The sequence below is a fragment of the Ischnura elegans genome, chromosome 2, assembly GCF_921293095.1.
Source record: "Ischnura elegans chromosome 2, ioIscEleg1.1, whole genome shotgun sequence".
NCBI lineage: Eukaryota > Metazoa > Arthropoda > Insecta > Odonata > Coenagrionidae > Ischnura > Ischnura elegans.
This window is the reverse complement of record NC_060247.1, coordinates 73,439,617-73,457,539: the sequence shown is the minus strand read 5'-3', so window position 1 is coordinate 73,457,539 and position 17,923 is coordinate 73,439,617. Positions and strand designations below refer to the sequence as shown.

Below are 17,923 nucleotides of genomic sequence, written 5' to 3'. Positions count from 1 at the left end.
CATTCAGTACTTACGTTCAGGTACTTAGTTACTTAGTAGTGGATACAGTTCCTAGCCATATACCAAATTACTCGTTATAAATCATATCTAATTAATGGAGACATGGGTATTTTCTTTCATTTTTCTTTAATAACCCTAGTAGTCAGCAATGCAAAGTTTCCTGCTTCCTATTTGTGTCGTACGATTTTGCGGAATGAGTTTCTCTTTTTGCTAGCAGGGTATTTTTATTTATATTTCTCTCAGCATTCTTCTTATTGAATTTTATTCCACATAGTCAAATGCTGTCTCCAAGTCGACAAATACTTTGAAAATTGGTTTGTTCTTCTCTTTCCTTTTTCTCTATGATTAACCTTTGAATCAAGATTGCTTCTCTTGCACCCTTGCTTTCCCTAAATCCGCATTAAACCTCATCTAGGAATTATTCTGCTCTCCGTTCAACTCTCCTGTTGTTGATTCTTTCCGGTATGTGAGACGCATGTGTTGTCAGGCTTATGATCCTAAAATCTTCATACTTCTCTGCTCTCTTCTTTTTGGGTAAGATGCTGGCTCCTATATCGCAGATAGTTTTACGCAGTTGGGTGAAAGCCTTCTCCCTGCATTTACGATAAGCTCGGCTAGATTATCATCTATTCCTCTGGTCTAATCCTTTCGCCGGTCTCTCACAGCAGTATCCAATTCCTATCTTAAAATACTGGCTCCTGTTTCATCATTTTCTACAAAGCATATAAAAAACAATCAAAACATATATAAAATCTAAACCTTTTTATCTTAATTTAATGAACACGGTAGATCAATGCTTCAAATTTTGCAGAGCTATATTTTAAACTTTACTCAACATCATAACCACTGGTCAACAATCCTAAGACTGGTTTGACGCAACTCTCCACTCAATTCTTCTATCAGCTAATCCTTTCACACCTACGTATTTCTTCTCTTTCACATCTTTCCATTCCATATATATATATTTCATTCGAGGTATTCCTTTTCCGTTCTTGCCATCCCATTGTCCCTTGATGATTGCCTTTATCAGGATTTCATGACTTGGAATATGGTCTATAAATATGGCCAAAAGGTTGTTCCGTCTGAGTCCTCACTTCCCGTTGAATTTCAACGGGTGTTAGTAGCATATAATCTAATCCGTGCGCCTGTCTCTTTCTATCACAGGGCGATTCTGGATGGACAACGTGTACTGCACGGGTGAGGAGAAAAGGCTGTCGGACTGCCGCTTCGACGGCTGGGGGCTGAGCGATTGCTCCACAGCCGAGGCTGCTGGTGTCGTCTGCATCGACCCCAACGCCAAGACCACCACCACCACGCCCCTGCCGCCACCCAAGAGGGCACAGAAGGTCCCGATAAAGGTGAGCCCTCCTGACTCCATGATTACTGCTTAAGATTGACGCGCACTTAAAACCATCTATTCCCTGGATACCGAGGCGAGACAATTTCAAGTTCAACAATGGTTCATTCCACGAATAATAACAGTTACATTAAATAGTTAACGCTAACAAAATAACAAAAATAAATATTCGCGGATGTACTTAGGCCAGCGCCTCTTCAGCATTACTGGGGTTGAACAATGGTATGGGAGTGGCATCAGCTCGGCATTCACCGGGAAACCCGTGAAAGCACCGTGTTACCACCACGCTACAATAAACAATAGAAAATATCAGCATTCCCAATATACTGGGTGTCCCATTTATCTTGACCACCCGAAATAACTTTTTGTCCAGATGCAAATTCAAAAATGTGTCAAGCAAATGTTCATTAGCCGTCAGGGGGGCATTAATCAGCATGATTGCCTTCCTTGTAGCTTTGTTATTTACAAAGATATGAATAGGAGGAGTTTTAGAAGAGGAAATGAATTGCCGAATAAAAAATATAGGGTGCCATTTAAAAAAGACATACCGCTGTTCATATCTTTGTAAATAACAAAGCTATGAGGAAGGCAATCATGCTGATTAATGTCCCCCTGACGGCTAATGAACATTTGCTTGACACATTTTTGAATTTGCATCTGGACAAAAAGTTATTTCGGGTGGTTAAGATAAATGGGACACCCTGTATAGTATGTCGATGTGAACAATTTGAACCCGCAGTCTTTGGTGTAGCAGACAAGGATCTAACCTTTTAGTATGCATTTCACGCGCTCACTAGTCTCTCAACTCCTTCACTTACACTGGAAATGGTCCCATCAACGTGTTCTGCATTTTTCGCTTCAGTGCGAACTAAACGCACAATCATTACCACTGAAGAGGTCGTATATAATTATATATACCCACCGGCAGCCGGGCCATTGCCCGGTAGAAATACTGGGGTCATAATTGAGTGCGTCGCCGTCGTCATAAGGATTTAACCCTGCTATCGCCGAGGACGGCAAGAAGAATAAGAGTATTGCAAATCACAGCTTAATATAGTAATTTGTTTCAGTTGATTTGGTAAAATTAGCTGCTTTTATAATATTTTATTTCGTCAAAAATGAAACAGTTAACTAAAAAATTGATGTAACAGCACAAAAGATGTGGATATTTAATAATCATTGTGCGAGATGCAAATGGATCATCTCCCCGTAAAATAACCTTTCTCTCAGATTCTGATAAAAATTTCTTGATGGGTCAAACTGAATATCCAAAGCACGATGTTCCTTGTTTCCGTGACTTTGAGATGCCAAAAAATTAGTCTCGACACGCTCGTAATATTTAATGGACGTTATTATAACTAAAATTTAGCTGCCAGAACTTGGTGACGATATACCATCGTTTACACATTGTCCACTGCGCCGGTAAAGTGACCGGCCACAGAGTGACTGAGTTCCAGGGCATGTCTTACGGTAATGGTAACCATGACAGATAGTTTTGGCATGGAACGTGAGTGGAGTGATTTAAGTATAATATGGCCTAATTACGCCAAAATAAAATAAAATTAATTTTATGTTCATTATAATGATATTCTTACGTAACATGAATCAATAATACGTCACTTCAAAAACACCGATGGCGTCACAGGATATATTTACCTGAACAAAATGGCGGTCAACTAGTTAGAGTGAAAAAATTCCTGCATACTTATCCATTTATTTTTGGAACAGTTCCATCGCATCGACCTAGACGCATTGTTTTAATATCAATGTTGTCACACATGTCAATAGTATGGCTGAACCATTCTGAATTACAATATTCATGCAACACGAATAGAAATATAGGGACCGGAGAAATCTTTAGAGGAGTGAGCCCGCATATTAACTTGCGGGGTGTCGTAGCCTAGAAGTTAGCGTGGGAGGGACCTTTGTTCTCGAGACGGCATCCCTCTCCAAGGAGACTCGTGGATTCAAAGCGTCGCGTCGGTCCCGGAGGTTGATCAAGTTAGTTCTCACAAAAATATCATTATTCACGCACCGCCGAATGGATACAATGCCTTTTCTAACCCTTATTCAGGCCACTCACAAGTGAGCCTCATCCCATCCCTCACACAAGATATGGGCCAGCAAGATAAATTTGTTCACTCTGCAATATGATGAAAGAGTTAAAAAGACAAGTTATGAAACAACTAGCAATTCGAACTGACGAATATTGAATTATTAAAACCATTTTAAAGCAGGTATTTTCCGACGATACTTTGTGGAATAAGCTGAAAATTTTTGAATGAATAAATAAAACTTTTTAATGACTTTTTTTCTTAATACACGACCACGACCATTAATACACGACCTGTTAACGTCATATTCTCATGTTCTAGTCCAGAAGATGACGTAAATCGTCGAAACCGTGGTCGTGTTTTAATAAATAAAACTATAGGAAAAAATTTAGGCCTTATTTTATGGAATTTCATTTCACAAATTCCAGAAAATATATTGAAATAAAAAGGTGGTTACACTATTTCCCAATTATTTTAACGCATACGACGCGTCTCGGCTCACAGAGTCATCATCTGGTACAAGATCAGAAGACGGCTCTATCTGACGACACGCGTCGTACCTATTAAAATAATTCTGAAAAAGTGATACTACATTTTTTTTATACGTCGAACTTCCATAATATAGTTCCTGAATCGGTTGAAATTATCAAGAAAAACATGTGCAATCATCAATTACGGGAAAGGCATTACACCATGAAGAGTTCTCGGGATGGCCACCGGGTCAGGAAGTGCATAACTGCCGACGTTTCGATGCCCGACTCGGCCATCGTCCTCAGGACTGTGAATAAGACGATGGCCGAGTCGGACATCGAAACGTTGGCAGTCACCATTATTAGGAAAAATATTCTGCCGAAAGTTAAAGTTTCTTTTTTTGAATTACCACCCGAATTTCAACATTTCGTGCCTTACTTTTTACACTTCTAATAATTAAAAATTCCATCGATACCCAATTGGTGTAATGTAGAAAGATTTAGTGCTTTCCCGGCGAATAGACTTAGTGAAGAGTTCTCGAGATCGCCACCGGGTAAGGAAATGCATAACCGCCGACGTTTCGATGTCCGACTCGGCCATCGTCTCACTCACAGTCCTTATTTTTAGAAAAAAATGATTTATCGAATAAAAAATTGCCTAAATAATAATAATTCGATGCTTCCTTTGAATAAAGATGGAATTCATCGATCCATTTTGCCAGAAATTATTTTAAAGTCCACAGGAATTAAATTATTTTAAATTTTCTGGTATTCATAAAAACTAAAATCCACAAAATAAGGTTTAAAACGGTTTTAATAAGTTAATTTTCGTCAGTTCGGATTGGCAGTTGAAATTACCTCTTATTTTCACAAAAAATATTTTTTTATATAACGAGTGCAGCATTTGTAAGCTATGTTCAACGCTATGAGACCGGAAGAAGGAAAAATAGGGCAGAAGAGGCGGGTAGAACGACGAAAACAATGCGACGTGATGCACACTCGAATGGCTGACAGGAGGTCAAGACGGAAGGGAGAGAATAGGGAACCGCTTGCAACGGACAAAATGGAAAGAGGGGTGGGAGTTTGCTGGCAGAGAATCTGTTTGCGAGATTAATGCGGCCGGGATATGAACCCGCTGATATGTCACACAATAGGTCACTCGTACGCAAACCATTGGCCCCATTCCGCCGGCGGCGCATGCAACCGTCAGCGATACAATGAGCGCACTCACCCGCGATTGCTTACTCGACTCTGCTATCGAGGCCTCCCCTCGTCTCGTGACGCAAGGCTGGATGGATATCTTGACCGGACAGCGAGAAAGTGGACAGAGAACCCCCTGGGTCAGCGATTCCTAAACTCGCCGTCTGTCAGTGTGCATCGGGCACAAATGTAGGATCCCCATCGGAAGAGCCACTGAATGTGTGCTTCAGGGGAAATATGAAGGAGTTTAGATAAGCGGAGGCCCCAGTCCAACTCCTGGAAGCTTGATTTATGCAACCACTTTAGACGCATGTTAGTCAGTTTTCAAAAATATTGGGAGCATGGAATTCAGGCAGTGGCGCAGCGAGGGAGATAACATCCCCCCAAATTTCAGAATTTTTAAAAAATTTAATCCATTTTACTAGAATAAATATTACTTATAGAATAGTGCAAGGATTAATAAAGTATCCCTCAGAAAGCTGTAAAACTCGCCATTTTGAACCATTGATCTTAATAGTTTTCTGGGGGAGGTCACCCGAATCTCCCGTATTCCACACCCCCAGTATTAGTTGCGCCTAAACCCCCCCCCCCCTCCCTAGCCTTAATTCCTGGCTGCGCGCCAGAACTCATACAGAAATGCTGGATACTCATCGGACGGGGGTACTGAATGTGAGCTCCCGGGTAAATATCAACGGGAGTAGGGTAAACTCTTCTCGGGATTCCCACCGGGTTAATTTATCCATAATAGCCAACATTTCAACGTTTCAGGAACCCTGAGGATGAGCCCCGAGTTGTAGCTTGAAACATTGGCTAATATGAATAAATTAATCCGATAGGAATCCTCAAAATAAATTACCCATATTATTCGCTGCGAAAGCATCAAATCATATTTCATCAACGGGAGTAGATTAGAGAAGTTCCCAGTCTATCTCGTAGAAGCTTGTTTTATGCTGACAGTTTGGGCGTGCTTAAGTCGGTTTTCAAAAATATCCGGAGCACGGACTTATATAAACTTGGACACAAATTCTTGATCCTCATCGGAAGAGGCCATTGGATGTCAGCTCCAGGATAAATATCAATGAGGGTACATAAGGCCACAGTCCATCTCGTAGAAGCTTGATTTATATTGCCTTTTAGGGCGTATTTTAGTCGGTTTTTTTAAATTATCTTCAGTGCAGTGATCTGGAAACGATATGTGCTGGCCAGGCAGTCCTCATTGCCTGGTCCTACTGGGCTGTCCAACGTTGTAGTTTCTCAGCCGATGTGTTTTCGGAGAGTTTCTCCCGTCGATGAAATTAGTGAGGGTCCTTCACCTCCGTCTCTTCTTCTGCGGAAGGTCTTCCTCCTCTCCAGTAGAAGAGCACGGTCTCTTGTGCCGGTCGTATATGGTTGGTTTGGTGTCCGCTATCGTCTTGATGGCTTCGATGCTGGAGCTCTTCGCCTTCTGGAAGAAGGTCTTGGAAGTCTGCTTGAGGTAGTCCTCAATCGGCTCCATGTCCGTCAGGGCGTAGAGCAGTACTCGGTGGTAATTCCATCCAAGAGCGAGGATGGTCCTGAGCGTGGTGTTCTCTGCCACTCTGATGGGTTGGCTCCGTGTTGTGGGTATGCGGCCGCTCCACGCAGGGGCAGCATACGACAGTATTGGCCGGATGGCCATTTTGAAAATCCTCAACTTCTGCTCCAAGGAGAGGAATCTCGACCGCAGCAACGGCTAAAGCAGGAATCTCCGCGTTCGTGCTCTTCGCGAGATGTTCAGGGCGTGTTGGCGGAAGGAGAGGCCTCGGTCCAGCGTCACTCCAAGATACAGCGCCTCCGTCTTCCATGGTGCTTTCTCCGTGTCGACTAGAATCTCCCCCGGAATCGGCGTCTTAGGCGTGGCTGAGAAGAAGACGGCGTTTGTCTTCTTGGCGTTGATGGTGATACGCCATGTTGCGTACCACGGTAGTGCAGTGATGAGTAAATAGCGCGGACATATATAAGGAGAACTGGATATTCGTGGAGCAGGCAATTCGTAGGGGAAAGGTGGGAAAAGTGGCCACGCTAAGAAATAATACTTTTTTGCTCCAAAGCTGTTGACACAAAATGAACAAAATTTCAGCAAGAGATAGCTAGGATGCTTAGTTACATAAAAATCTTTCCATTTTTTTATTTGCTATAGCTCTTCTAATTTATTTTCATTTTTTTATACAACTCTGCAAAGTAGCCACTTCACCCGTCAAGGAAGGGCAAGGTGGCCAGGGAGTGGCCACTTTGCCCGATGTAAAAATAAAATAGGGGCTGGCCTTTACTAAATTACAAGCTGTTTATTTTTACAAAGAATATTACAAACTACAGAACAAACTTACGAAAAAGTTAAGGAAGCATGTTACTTGCAAAACCTTACTTACAAACGGTAGCTTGATATCATTCACCAGTCAATGGAGGAGTAGTACATGCCAACTGCACGAAATATCAACATTATTTAAGAATAATTACAAGCGATACAATTGATACAGATAGTGCCATGAATTTCAATTTTCCAAACATATGTTTCATTGAATGAAAAGTAAAACTCACGTCACGACTCATGAAATTAAATTTAAAGCGCTGGATGAGTTTTAAAATTTCATAATAAATAATGACATGGGAATTAAATCTGTTTTAGCTAACTCCCATAACACATTCTCCAGAGATATTTAGGTATCAAATTCTGTTTCAATTCCACACATCCAATTTGGGATGCAACAACAACCATTTTTGCGGTTGTATACAAACAATTAGTCATGATAAGGTATTTATGTATTAAACTAAACTTAATATTTAATTTTATTTAAGAAAAAATTACATTTTAGGAGAAACTGGATGACAGCGACACATAAGTAATGGACTATTTTTGGAAAAGTATCCGTAACGATACTCAGTTACTTCTGTTTTCCACGCATATCACTCAAGTTTTCCATAGTATATCAGTAAAGAAACTGAAACAAAAACAAAAGAAACCCGGCCTAGTTTATGTCCGAACACAAAACTTACCGATTCTGAATCTGAACTTTCCCGTACCCGCTGAAAATGTTGTGTAGCTTATTCCGGAGTTTTGAATAGTTCTCGAAAATAAAAGATAACCGTTCACGATTTGTCGCAGATGGGCCCACTTGTTCAACTCTGACGTCCTCAAAAGAATCGAAGAATTTCGCGATCAGCGCTTTTACCACTTTTCTTGTCGCCAAGTACCTACCTACTCGAGTTGTGGCAAAGTTACGACAACAGAGGGAGTCGCGGCAATGCCACCGACCTCCTCGCTGCGTCGTGGGAAATTCTCATGTGATAAAACACAGGAAGTGTTTCTCCACTTTCCACGTGGGACGCTAAAAGTTCTGAGGCACCCGAGGGAAATAACTAGCCCGAAGTGAACGCTCTCCGCCAGTATTCTGCCTCGGCTGTTCCTGAGAGAGGATCTGTTTGGAATTGTCTCTGCGCGTTCCAGTGGGGCGATTTACTCCGCCACAAAAGAATTTCCATCAGATGCCGTTTAAATTTCGGCTTATAAAAATGCATATAGAAACGACATGAATGATTTGCTAATTTAATTCGTGTTATCTTGACATGATATATTAAGCAATAAACTTTGTCATATTCCACACAGTACTTATTAAATACCCGACCGGTTTACCTCTCGAAAATGACATGTTAAGGTTGCCACCCGTCGATTATTTTAATAAATACTTTGTGGAATAGAGCAAAGTTTATTCCTTAATCTATCAAGCAAATAGAAACTTAAAAAAATTATTCAAAGATCTAAATATACACTATAGTAAACAAAGAAACTAAAGGTGCCCATATCTAAATTAAAAACTACTTACCACCTCAAGGTTATTTTGGGGAAAGTGATTTTATCACCAACATGCACCTCACTGTACCCTAAAATCATATGAATTGCATTCGCATCAACGCGAGCTGTGTGATTTTCCATCATACTTAAATCCCTCTCCATGCACAACGAAGAACTGGGTACAGGACCCAAGCATTGGTTATTATTCTCCATGAGTCTTACTGGTAGCATCTGAGTTTTGAAAGCATAGTTCTAGCTAGTACTCGAATTGCACTAATTTTCTTAATAGGGACTGCATAAATTTAGGAAAATAATGTTTTCATTTAGAACTTATTTTAGTAAAGTTTAGAGTTTAGAATTTCTGGAATTCCCCATAAATATTGAATCATATGCTACCTCCCAGAGCACGACCATTTTTCAAATACCGTAATCCAGTGGTATCGTAAACTACTAACCTCTTTTCTTGATCCAACTGATTCGAATGATTCAAGAATATCTAGTTTTTCATTGATCCTCCAAAAAGTTTGAAGAAATTGGTTCTTTATGAATCATGTAAGACCCGAGAGAAGCCGTTGTAGTTATCGGATATGTGATTCTTTTGCTCGAAAAAAATACTTCACTCATGAACGGCATAAATGAAAATTCAACTCTTCTGGCCTGGGAATTACAGGATAAGGACCAACTAAAGTGATACACAACTTGGGAGACAATCTGAAAATGAAATCTAGGCAATCCACCAACTGCCACTTGTAATTGCTAGTTACTTTCCACCATTGGAGGGTATATTATGCTAATCATAACTGGTTTCGGATTTGATTAAAAAAAGACGGACGCACGCAGCATTCTCTGAGCCATTCACTCGGCTTCCATGAGAAGCACGATGTCACGCTTTAAACGAAAAATCATCGTGGTAAATCCCGATTGCCATCATCGGGTCTATCAAGGAAAAAGCCGTGATTAATTTAGTGCTGATTGAGTCGTCAAGATACGATCTTTTTAACTTCACCACTCTCCCCCCAACAGCTCGTTTTGACCGGTCGTCCACCTAATGACTAAGAAATCTTTGACGGGCATTACGGCCGAGATGGCGTGAATCATGCATTAACCTCTTCGAAGCTTCAATCCCTGGCGGGAGGGGAGCGAGGGATTGAGGAGGTGGGCGGTAGAAGACAGCCGGTCGAACCGCTTTCCGGACTTGATTGGGAAATCTTGATCGATACGCAGCGATGGACTTGATTGAGGCGTGAATAAATTAGCGAGGGGGCGTTTTTGCTTCCATCTCGAAGCGTGAGGTTCGACCATAAAAGGCACACGCGGTATTTTCACATCTACATGGGACCCTATGAGCCATCGTTTTGGCTGCATCTCACCTTCATATCCCATTGGAAGTGTATTGGTATCCTAATTATTCGCCGATGAAGCATACGAGCACACCGCGGACCTAGGTGATAACTACTGTGCAACCGCGTAAATTTCTGTCCACGTTATTACTATCGTTATCATCATAAGTCAAAAATCCTAAGATTGGTTTGACGCAGCTCTCCATTTCTCTCTCCTATCCGCTAGCCTATTCATATCGACGCATCTTTTCACCTTAACATCCTTTATAACCTGTCCTATGTAACTCATTTGGGGCCGTCCCTTGCCCTTTTTCCCTTCCACTTGTCCTTCAACGATTGTTTTCATCGGCCATAGTGCCTCAAAATGTGGCCAACTAAGTTTTCCCGTCTTCTGGTTAAGGTTTTTATAAGGCTTCTCTTTTCTCGCACTCTTCTTAGCACTTTCTCGTTACTTATACGGTCAATGCATTTTATCTTCATCATTCTTCAGTAGCACCACATTTCGAATGCTTCTACTCTCGGCTTCTCTGCTGCTGTCAACGTCCAAGCCTCGCTTCCTTAGAGAAACATACTCCATATGTAGTAGGTACCTGATGAATTGTTTCATTATCTCTATGCTTGTATTCTCAGCTGTAAAAAGATTCTTCTTTTTGTAGAAAGCCCTCTTCGCCTGTGTATGTCTTTCTTGCTTCGTCCATCGTTGGTAATTCGGCTTCCCAGGTAAGAAAATCCTCTATCCTATTCATATCGACGCATTTCTTCTCTTTTACATCCTTTATAAACTCTCATTCGAGGCGTCCCTTACCCTTCATCCTTCTGCTTAAGGTTTTTAGAAGATTTCTTTTTTCTCCTACTCTTATTAGCACTTCCTCATAGCCAATCCATTTTATCTTCATCGTTCTTCGGTGACCGGGGACTAAATCGACTACTATATCGTAAAGTAGCCACTCGCCAACTGTTTGCACTCTACTAGTCCTATCGGCACAGCGAAGAACGTTGCATTTGATAAGGTAAGTATTCAATTTGGAATATTTGTTCCCTGAACAAATATAAGCGATTTTATTCGAAACACCCTCATTCCCACCACATAAGAAGTGGGGGAAGTGAAGTGTAGGATTGGAGCACACCTGTTCAGGACGTTTGTCAGGGGGTGAGGTTTCACCTAAATCCTTCCCAGCACACTTTGTATATAAATTAGTATTTATTTAATACGCATCCGAGACTTTATTAACCTAGGATTAAATCATAAACTGAAAATGGTCGGTAAAATACTTACTCATTTGGTTGAATTCGATAATTCATTAATACCAGCATTAAACGAATATGTGCAATCTAAATATGGAATGTGGATAGTATATACAGTAGTAGACGTATCGTAAGGTTGAGTGCAGAAAGTGGACGCAGAATGATGCAAAAAAGCATGCAAATCTGCGGCAAGGTATGTGCACTCTGCACGAGGAATATTTATGACGTTGGCGTTCATTTTGTACGTCAATTTTCTAGTTGTTGCCATATTCTTCTACCATGTCTCGTACACTATATGGTGTATGATCCTTCCTGAATAAAATGAAATGAAGAAGAAAAGTAACTGGTAATAGTAAACTTTGAAATCTCTAATGGTCTGATTTTTCAGATGTAGAAATAAAACATTACATAAATTCAATACGATTTTCATAAACTTATCTGTAACTAGTGTGAATTAAATATTAGGAACCTTGGGAATGATTGGTTTCATTAGAAGGTGTATAGTTCCACAAATGAACGAATTCGCAATAGAAATTTCCAGAAAAAATCTCATAATTATGCATTTAATATAGTTAGATTTAATTTTTTCGTCTTCTCTCGCGGAAAAGTATGTGGTTGGTTCGTCTCCCGCTCATTTTCGTCTAAAAATGTGTTTCCCCACCATGAATTTATAAATTGCCAGAAAGGGCACTGCAGGAGAGGGCAATTCCTTTAAATATTCTTTAAATATCTGAAAATGCCTGCTCTGCAGATATTTTCTAATTTTAAAATTAATTGCCGGTTGATTTTCAAATGGCGATTATGAGGTATCACGGATATCTAAGCAAGAGCGCCTTTGAACCGAAGGTATCTGAAGCAGACGTCAGCACATCCATGTGTCAAATGTGACGAACCGGTTTCCTGGACTAATTTATTTCCCGACTTTTAAAGTTCAGGACAGGTATTAACAATCGCTGAAAGGTACTTAAAGAAGTTCCATCGTGACTGAACATTTGAAAAGCTTAGAGAATAATATTCGCTGTCATTATTTTTAAAAACACTACTCTGCAAAAGAAATCCAGCAAATAATAGGCAAATAGGCGAGAAATGAATTGCCATTTTACACGACAGTTTACTCATTAAAATTGCATCTTAAAATAAGCTAAGATTTCGGAAATTCTCCATTTTCGCATTTTAATTGCCTTGGCCATTTCAACTTGCAATAATTATTGCCATCATTATTGAATTCCTTGAACATATCATGATGCGTTCCTTAAAAACTATTGATTTCAGCCCTAAGCTGTACACGATTAAGATTGTGTTTATATACTGAAAGTATCTCATAGTACCAACCCTCACAAGAAATATCCGAAAGCCATCTATGCAAGTTCGATAACTTGTTTGACCGGAGAATGAAAGCTTTGTTTTAGTTTGATACATTTTTCTCTTTTGTTATACTTCGAAATGCTTTTTGCGTTGCTTTTTGTTGTTTTTCTCTCATTTAGTTAATTGCAGATAAGTTTAGCAAGCTGGTGAAATTGGGTGTTACACCTCCAGAATTAAAATAAATTCTGGTTGCGGTTCAATTGAAAAAAAACAGACCCTCCATTGAGAAAAAAGCAGTACAAATTCTATTTTCCTGATAATTATCGCTCGTTTTTCATTCGTAATTAGTTCGCTGTGATCATGAATGAAAGGTCTCTGTTCAATCCATTGGCCGAATAACTAATAAAATAAGTAGTTCCATCAACTTTTTCATCATAGCATCTCCCTATCGTTAGAAATGTATATCCATTTGTAATTTTAGAAAATCGTAGATTATCCGCCGCTGGATTACCCGCCGAATGGGTTACCCGAGTTACCTGCTATCTCTTCCCAAGACCCTCTTCCATTCTAGCATTCTCCCTCACCTACGCCTCCCTAACTCAAAGTATCTAGTTTTTCAATGAAATGGACGCAAAAGGTGGCAAGGAAAAAATAGTAAAAATGCTGCAAAAAGCGATCATGACCGTACTACAGGGTGCGTTCCGAAAGTAATGCAATTGAATTTCCTGCGCCGCTCCTATCGGTTAGCATGGGATAAAACTACTTGCAATAGATGAATAGGACCTCAAGCTTAGCCGTAAAACCAAACTCAATGCTTTCCGATCAAAGGAAGCGGCAGGACGTCATTTGTCGCAAACCTCTGCACGCCACCTGTGTCACGAAAGTAATAGAATCGACGATCGAACAGAGTTTTAGCTTAGTGCTTCACTGAAAAACCTCTTGAGGAAAGTAACAAAATGATTCGTGAGGCTTACGGGGACTCTGGTCCATACTATTCACAAGTTGGTTGAAGGCCTTTAAGGAGGGCTGGGCAGAGGTTTGTCCTAAAAGGCAAGAATGAGCAAATCAAAAGAGAAATCAATGTTCATTACCTTCTTCGACAGTAAAAGAGAGGTCCATACGGAATTTGTTCTTCAAATATAGATATTTAGCGCTTCCATTACATAGGTGGGCTGGAGAACTCCGAAAAAGGGTTATCAGGACGAAAAAAGACATTTCCGCAACTTGGCTAATCCATCTTGGCTACTTCATCGTGCGGGAGATCAAGAAGGACAAAAAAAACCAGCGCCAACCAAGGTAACTACTGATCAACAGAAGTGTGGTGTTTACGTATAAGTAGGTACCGTTCGGAACGTGTTGAAGCAAAACGGTTACCACGGCCGAGTAGCGAGGAGGATGCCGTGGATCAGCGTAGTCAATCGCAAGAGGCAGGTAGATTTCGCTAGGGAACATCATTCTGACACTTTAGGGTAGTGGGATCCCGTAATTTTCACTGAAGATAGCAACCGAAACATACTCTTATCCGACGGCCATCAAATGACGTGGCGTCAGAAAAATACTGAGCTTGATCCAAAGAACTTGAAAGCAGCAGTGAGACAAGGGGTTTGTTCTGTGATGGTGTGGGGTTACATGGGCACGTCTAAAGTGGGCAATTTGCTCTTTGTGGAAGGGATCATGGACCACAAGATGTGCATCAACATACTGAAGAAAATTTTTAAATTTATTACGGATAAAATGGGACTGAGAAACAAATAAATGAAGGACCATGATGAACAGGTCAGAATATACAACAGGACAATGATCCCAAACACATGGCAAAGAATAAAACGCTTTGTATTGGGTATAGTACGTCCAAACAGTTGAAAACCCCTCCACAATCACCAGGCCTCAAACCGATAAAGTATCTGTGGAGTATTCTGGAGACAAAAATTAGGGAAAAGTATATATCAAGCAAGAATGACCTCAAGACTGCTTTGCTAGAAGAATGGACAAAGTGCCAACTATTGTCACATCAAAATTGGTCCATTCAATGCCAAACAGCCTTCAGGCAGTCCTGAAAACCTAAAGGAATGCCACAAAATACTAAATATTGCGTAAAGTGTGCCTAATGACTTCATTTAATATGAAAAATTCAGATGTCCGAATACTTTTTGTGCGACACATTTGAAGTTATTTTTCTATTTTTTTTAAGTTTCGAAAGTTTATTATTCTTTGCTGTCGTTGCAGTGAATGCATAAATAAAGAGTGTAGATAGTACACATTGGGAATCATTTCAAGCCAGAAAAATAAGCGCAACAAAGAGGAAATGAAAATTTTTGCTAGAAACATGAGCTGTCCGAATAATCTTTGCACTCACTGTAGGTTTGCATTCAGCATTTACGAAGGATTCCGGCAGGAGTCCCCTCATGGAATTCCCTTGTCAATTCATTATAAGGCCTATCCCCTTTCATTCAATCAAAAAAATCCTATCTATTCCTTCCTCTCTCTCGTTTACCTAACATTCTTCCCTCTAACACTGTTTTCAACGTCCTCTCCCAACGAACAAGTAAGTACTTGCTCCACCTACAGTCTCTTTCGTACCTCCTATAACAGCTGCATCTTCTCACCCACCATGTTCAGCACTTGGTCTTTCGAATAGATAAATTCCTAAAGTAATATCCTACACTTTTTCCTCCATTTAATCCGCCAATCGAGTATCCACCGTATTTTGTTCTATATGTGGTGATTCTGGTTATTCATAAAATCCATTCCCTCAACACATCCATCATAACCTGAATCCGCGAGATTTTATTTTCGCACTCCGGGGGAACCACCACGAAATAATTTTGGTGAGCGAGAGATGTCTGAGAACCTAGTGGGCACCCTCGCTTCGCATGCACGCGAACTGAAGAGGGGAAAAGGGTATTGAGAGCACAGCGCGAGTATGGTGCAGTTTCGGTTGGGGATCCTTGGAGGGTTGGAAGAGAATGAAATTTTGGGCGAGAGGGCGCCTCGACAAGAAAGGTATGAGGAAGTGGTGGGCGCGAAATGGAAAGGTGTGTTCTTTTGTGTCGAAAAGGAACGCCTGAGCGGAGTTTGAATAAAGGTGCGGGATGTGTGGCACGTGGGATATTATGCATGGCGATTTTGAGGGAGGAAAGAATACAAAAAGCACTCTCCCTGTTGCTTTCCACACTCTGTGCGAGGGAATGAGTGAAAGGGTTTGCATGAGGTGGCGTGTCATCATCGCTTCTTCCCATTCTTTACTTTCACCCTCAAGAGGACCAAGAGTGGCTGAATGAGAATCTCTGGATTCGCGTGGAACGCGGATGTTCTCTGCGTACACGAAAAAAGTACGCTGATTTTTTTCTGAGTATTTCATGCCTAACGTTAAGAAGACTCTACTTATAGCTGGGAATATTAGCAGGGAAGTAATGGAAATTAGTCGTATGCTACACATAGAACATGTTTCTTTAAGGCAGCAAGGCAAGGATATTGATAGCAGCATAGATGTTAAGTTTTAATTTCTGGAGGAATTTGATATGGAATTTAGAAGGGTCAAGACAACTAAGTATGGTAAAAAAAATGATTTAGACCGCTAATATTTTCACAAAATATTGTATTCAAAAATGTGTCCCAGTCCTTCCTAGTCTCCCCTAGTTGAGTCCTGGTATGCAAATGTGAGGACGAAGAAAATATAATTTTTTCCCATTGGATTTGATTCACATGGTTCTTCATACCGTAAATGTTAGCAATGAAGATTTTTTTACCGATTTAACTATACTGATTTCAGCTCTGAAGAGGGTGTGAGATGACAGAAGTTAACATTGGAAACGCTTCAAAATAAATTTATTTATAATGCTGATGCATATTCTTCATTTAAAAGATAATCTCAAAGAAAAAATCTAATCGAAATACACCATATGAGAATATAAGGCCATAATCATAGCCAGCCAATCATTATCTAACACATCAAGTGACCTCATTCGTACCCTTACAATCTTGGTCGATGGCTCAAAAACATGAAGATGCTCTTATTTGTGTTTGCTCCGTGGACAGGGCTACCGTATAACACTCTTTGCTGCTGGATCCGTATCTGACTAAGGGGTTAACCGGGAAATAAAGTACAGAATAGGGGCCCCACAGAGGATCCTCAGACGCCTGAAACAGTCGCAAACATGAAGTCAGTGAAGAATGGAAACAAACGGATCGAAGCGGAATCGGCGTAATAATTATACAATATCTTATTAATTGTATAAATACATAGTCCGATCATTAATTACTAAGCATGAATATTCCAAATGATCCACCTCATAGCAAACAAGTTTGGATTAGGCTTATCTGAAAATTTTCCGTGATTGCTAGGATTTGAGCCTCCTGCCCGTCAAGCCAAAAGGTAAAGCCATCTAGATCGTCGAGACACAGAGACTATGAGGGTTCTTGGTGAACCCTCTTAGGGATACAACGCACCGGGGCCGGGACTCAAGCCCGTGGCTTATACGCCCGATCACCCGGGGAGGGGCTGGAGAGGAAGGGAAAAGGAAAGAGGCGCCGCCGCGATGGGAGACCGCCGACGCCTCTGGGAAAGGATAGGAGCGGAAGGGTGGGGACGAGGGAAAAACATCCCAACGCTATAGAAGCGAAGGGGGCCCTACTATAGCTATTAGCGAAACCAAGCACATGCAATTAATTTTCTACCAATCCTAGAGGATTTTCCTATGAGGAAGAAAAATCCATCGATCGAATCGGTAGATAACAGATTCGAGACACAATGGAACCACCATCAGGGTGGGTGGCTAGGGCAGGGGCGGCTCCAGGATTTCCTTGAGGGGGGGGCGCGACGGGCTGCTTACCCCTCCCCACTACCCCCACTCCCTCCCTTTCTCCCCCCCCTCTCTCTCTCTCCCTCTCTCTCTCTCCCTCCCTCTCTCTCTCAAGATGTGACATACAAGCGTCAAAATAAGATAAGAGTTTCGGCATTATAGTTGAGAAAGAATGAAGGAATTGGTACAAATTGTATGGTTTTAATGAGCGAATTACACCGAATACACCGAGAAACTTGCAAAAGCCCGTGTTATTTTCTGGAAAAAGTTGTAAAAGCCATTTCCGATTTTAGTGTGGAATTTCAAACGATCTGTATATTTTTCGTTCCAAACGGGAGACAC

The 17,923-nt window shown here is 40.9% G+C and overlaps 1 protein-coding gene across 1 annotated transcript in view; it reads left to right on the top strand.

Annotated features, from left to right (window-relative positions):
* LOC124153967 (lysyl oxidase homolog 4) overlaps positions 1–17,923 on the top strand; it is a 264,123-nt gene that overhangs the window by 127,808 nt on the left and 118,392 nt on the right. The window contains exon 3 of the mRNA XM_046527401.1: positions 1,165–1,358. Within this exon, the coding sequence (XP_046383357.1) occupies positions 1,165–1,358 (194 nt within the window). The remainder of the gene's footprint in view (positions 1–1,164; positions 1,359–17,923) is intronic.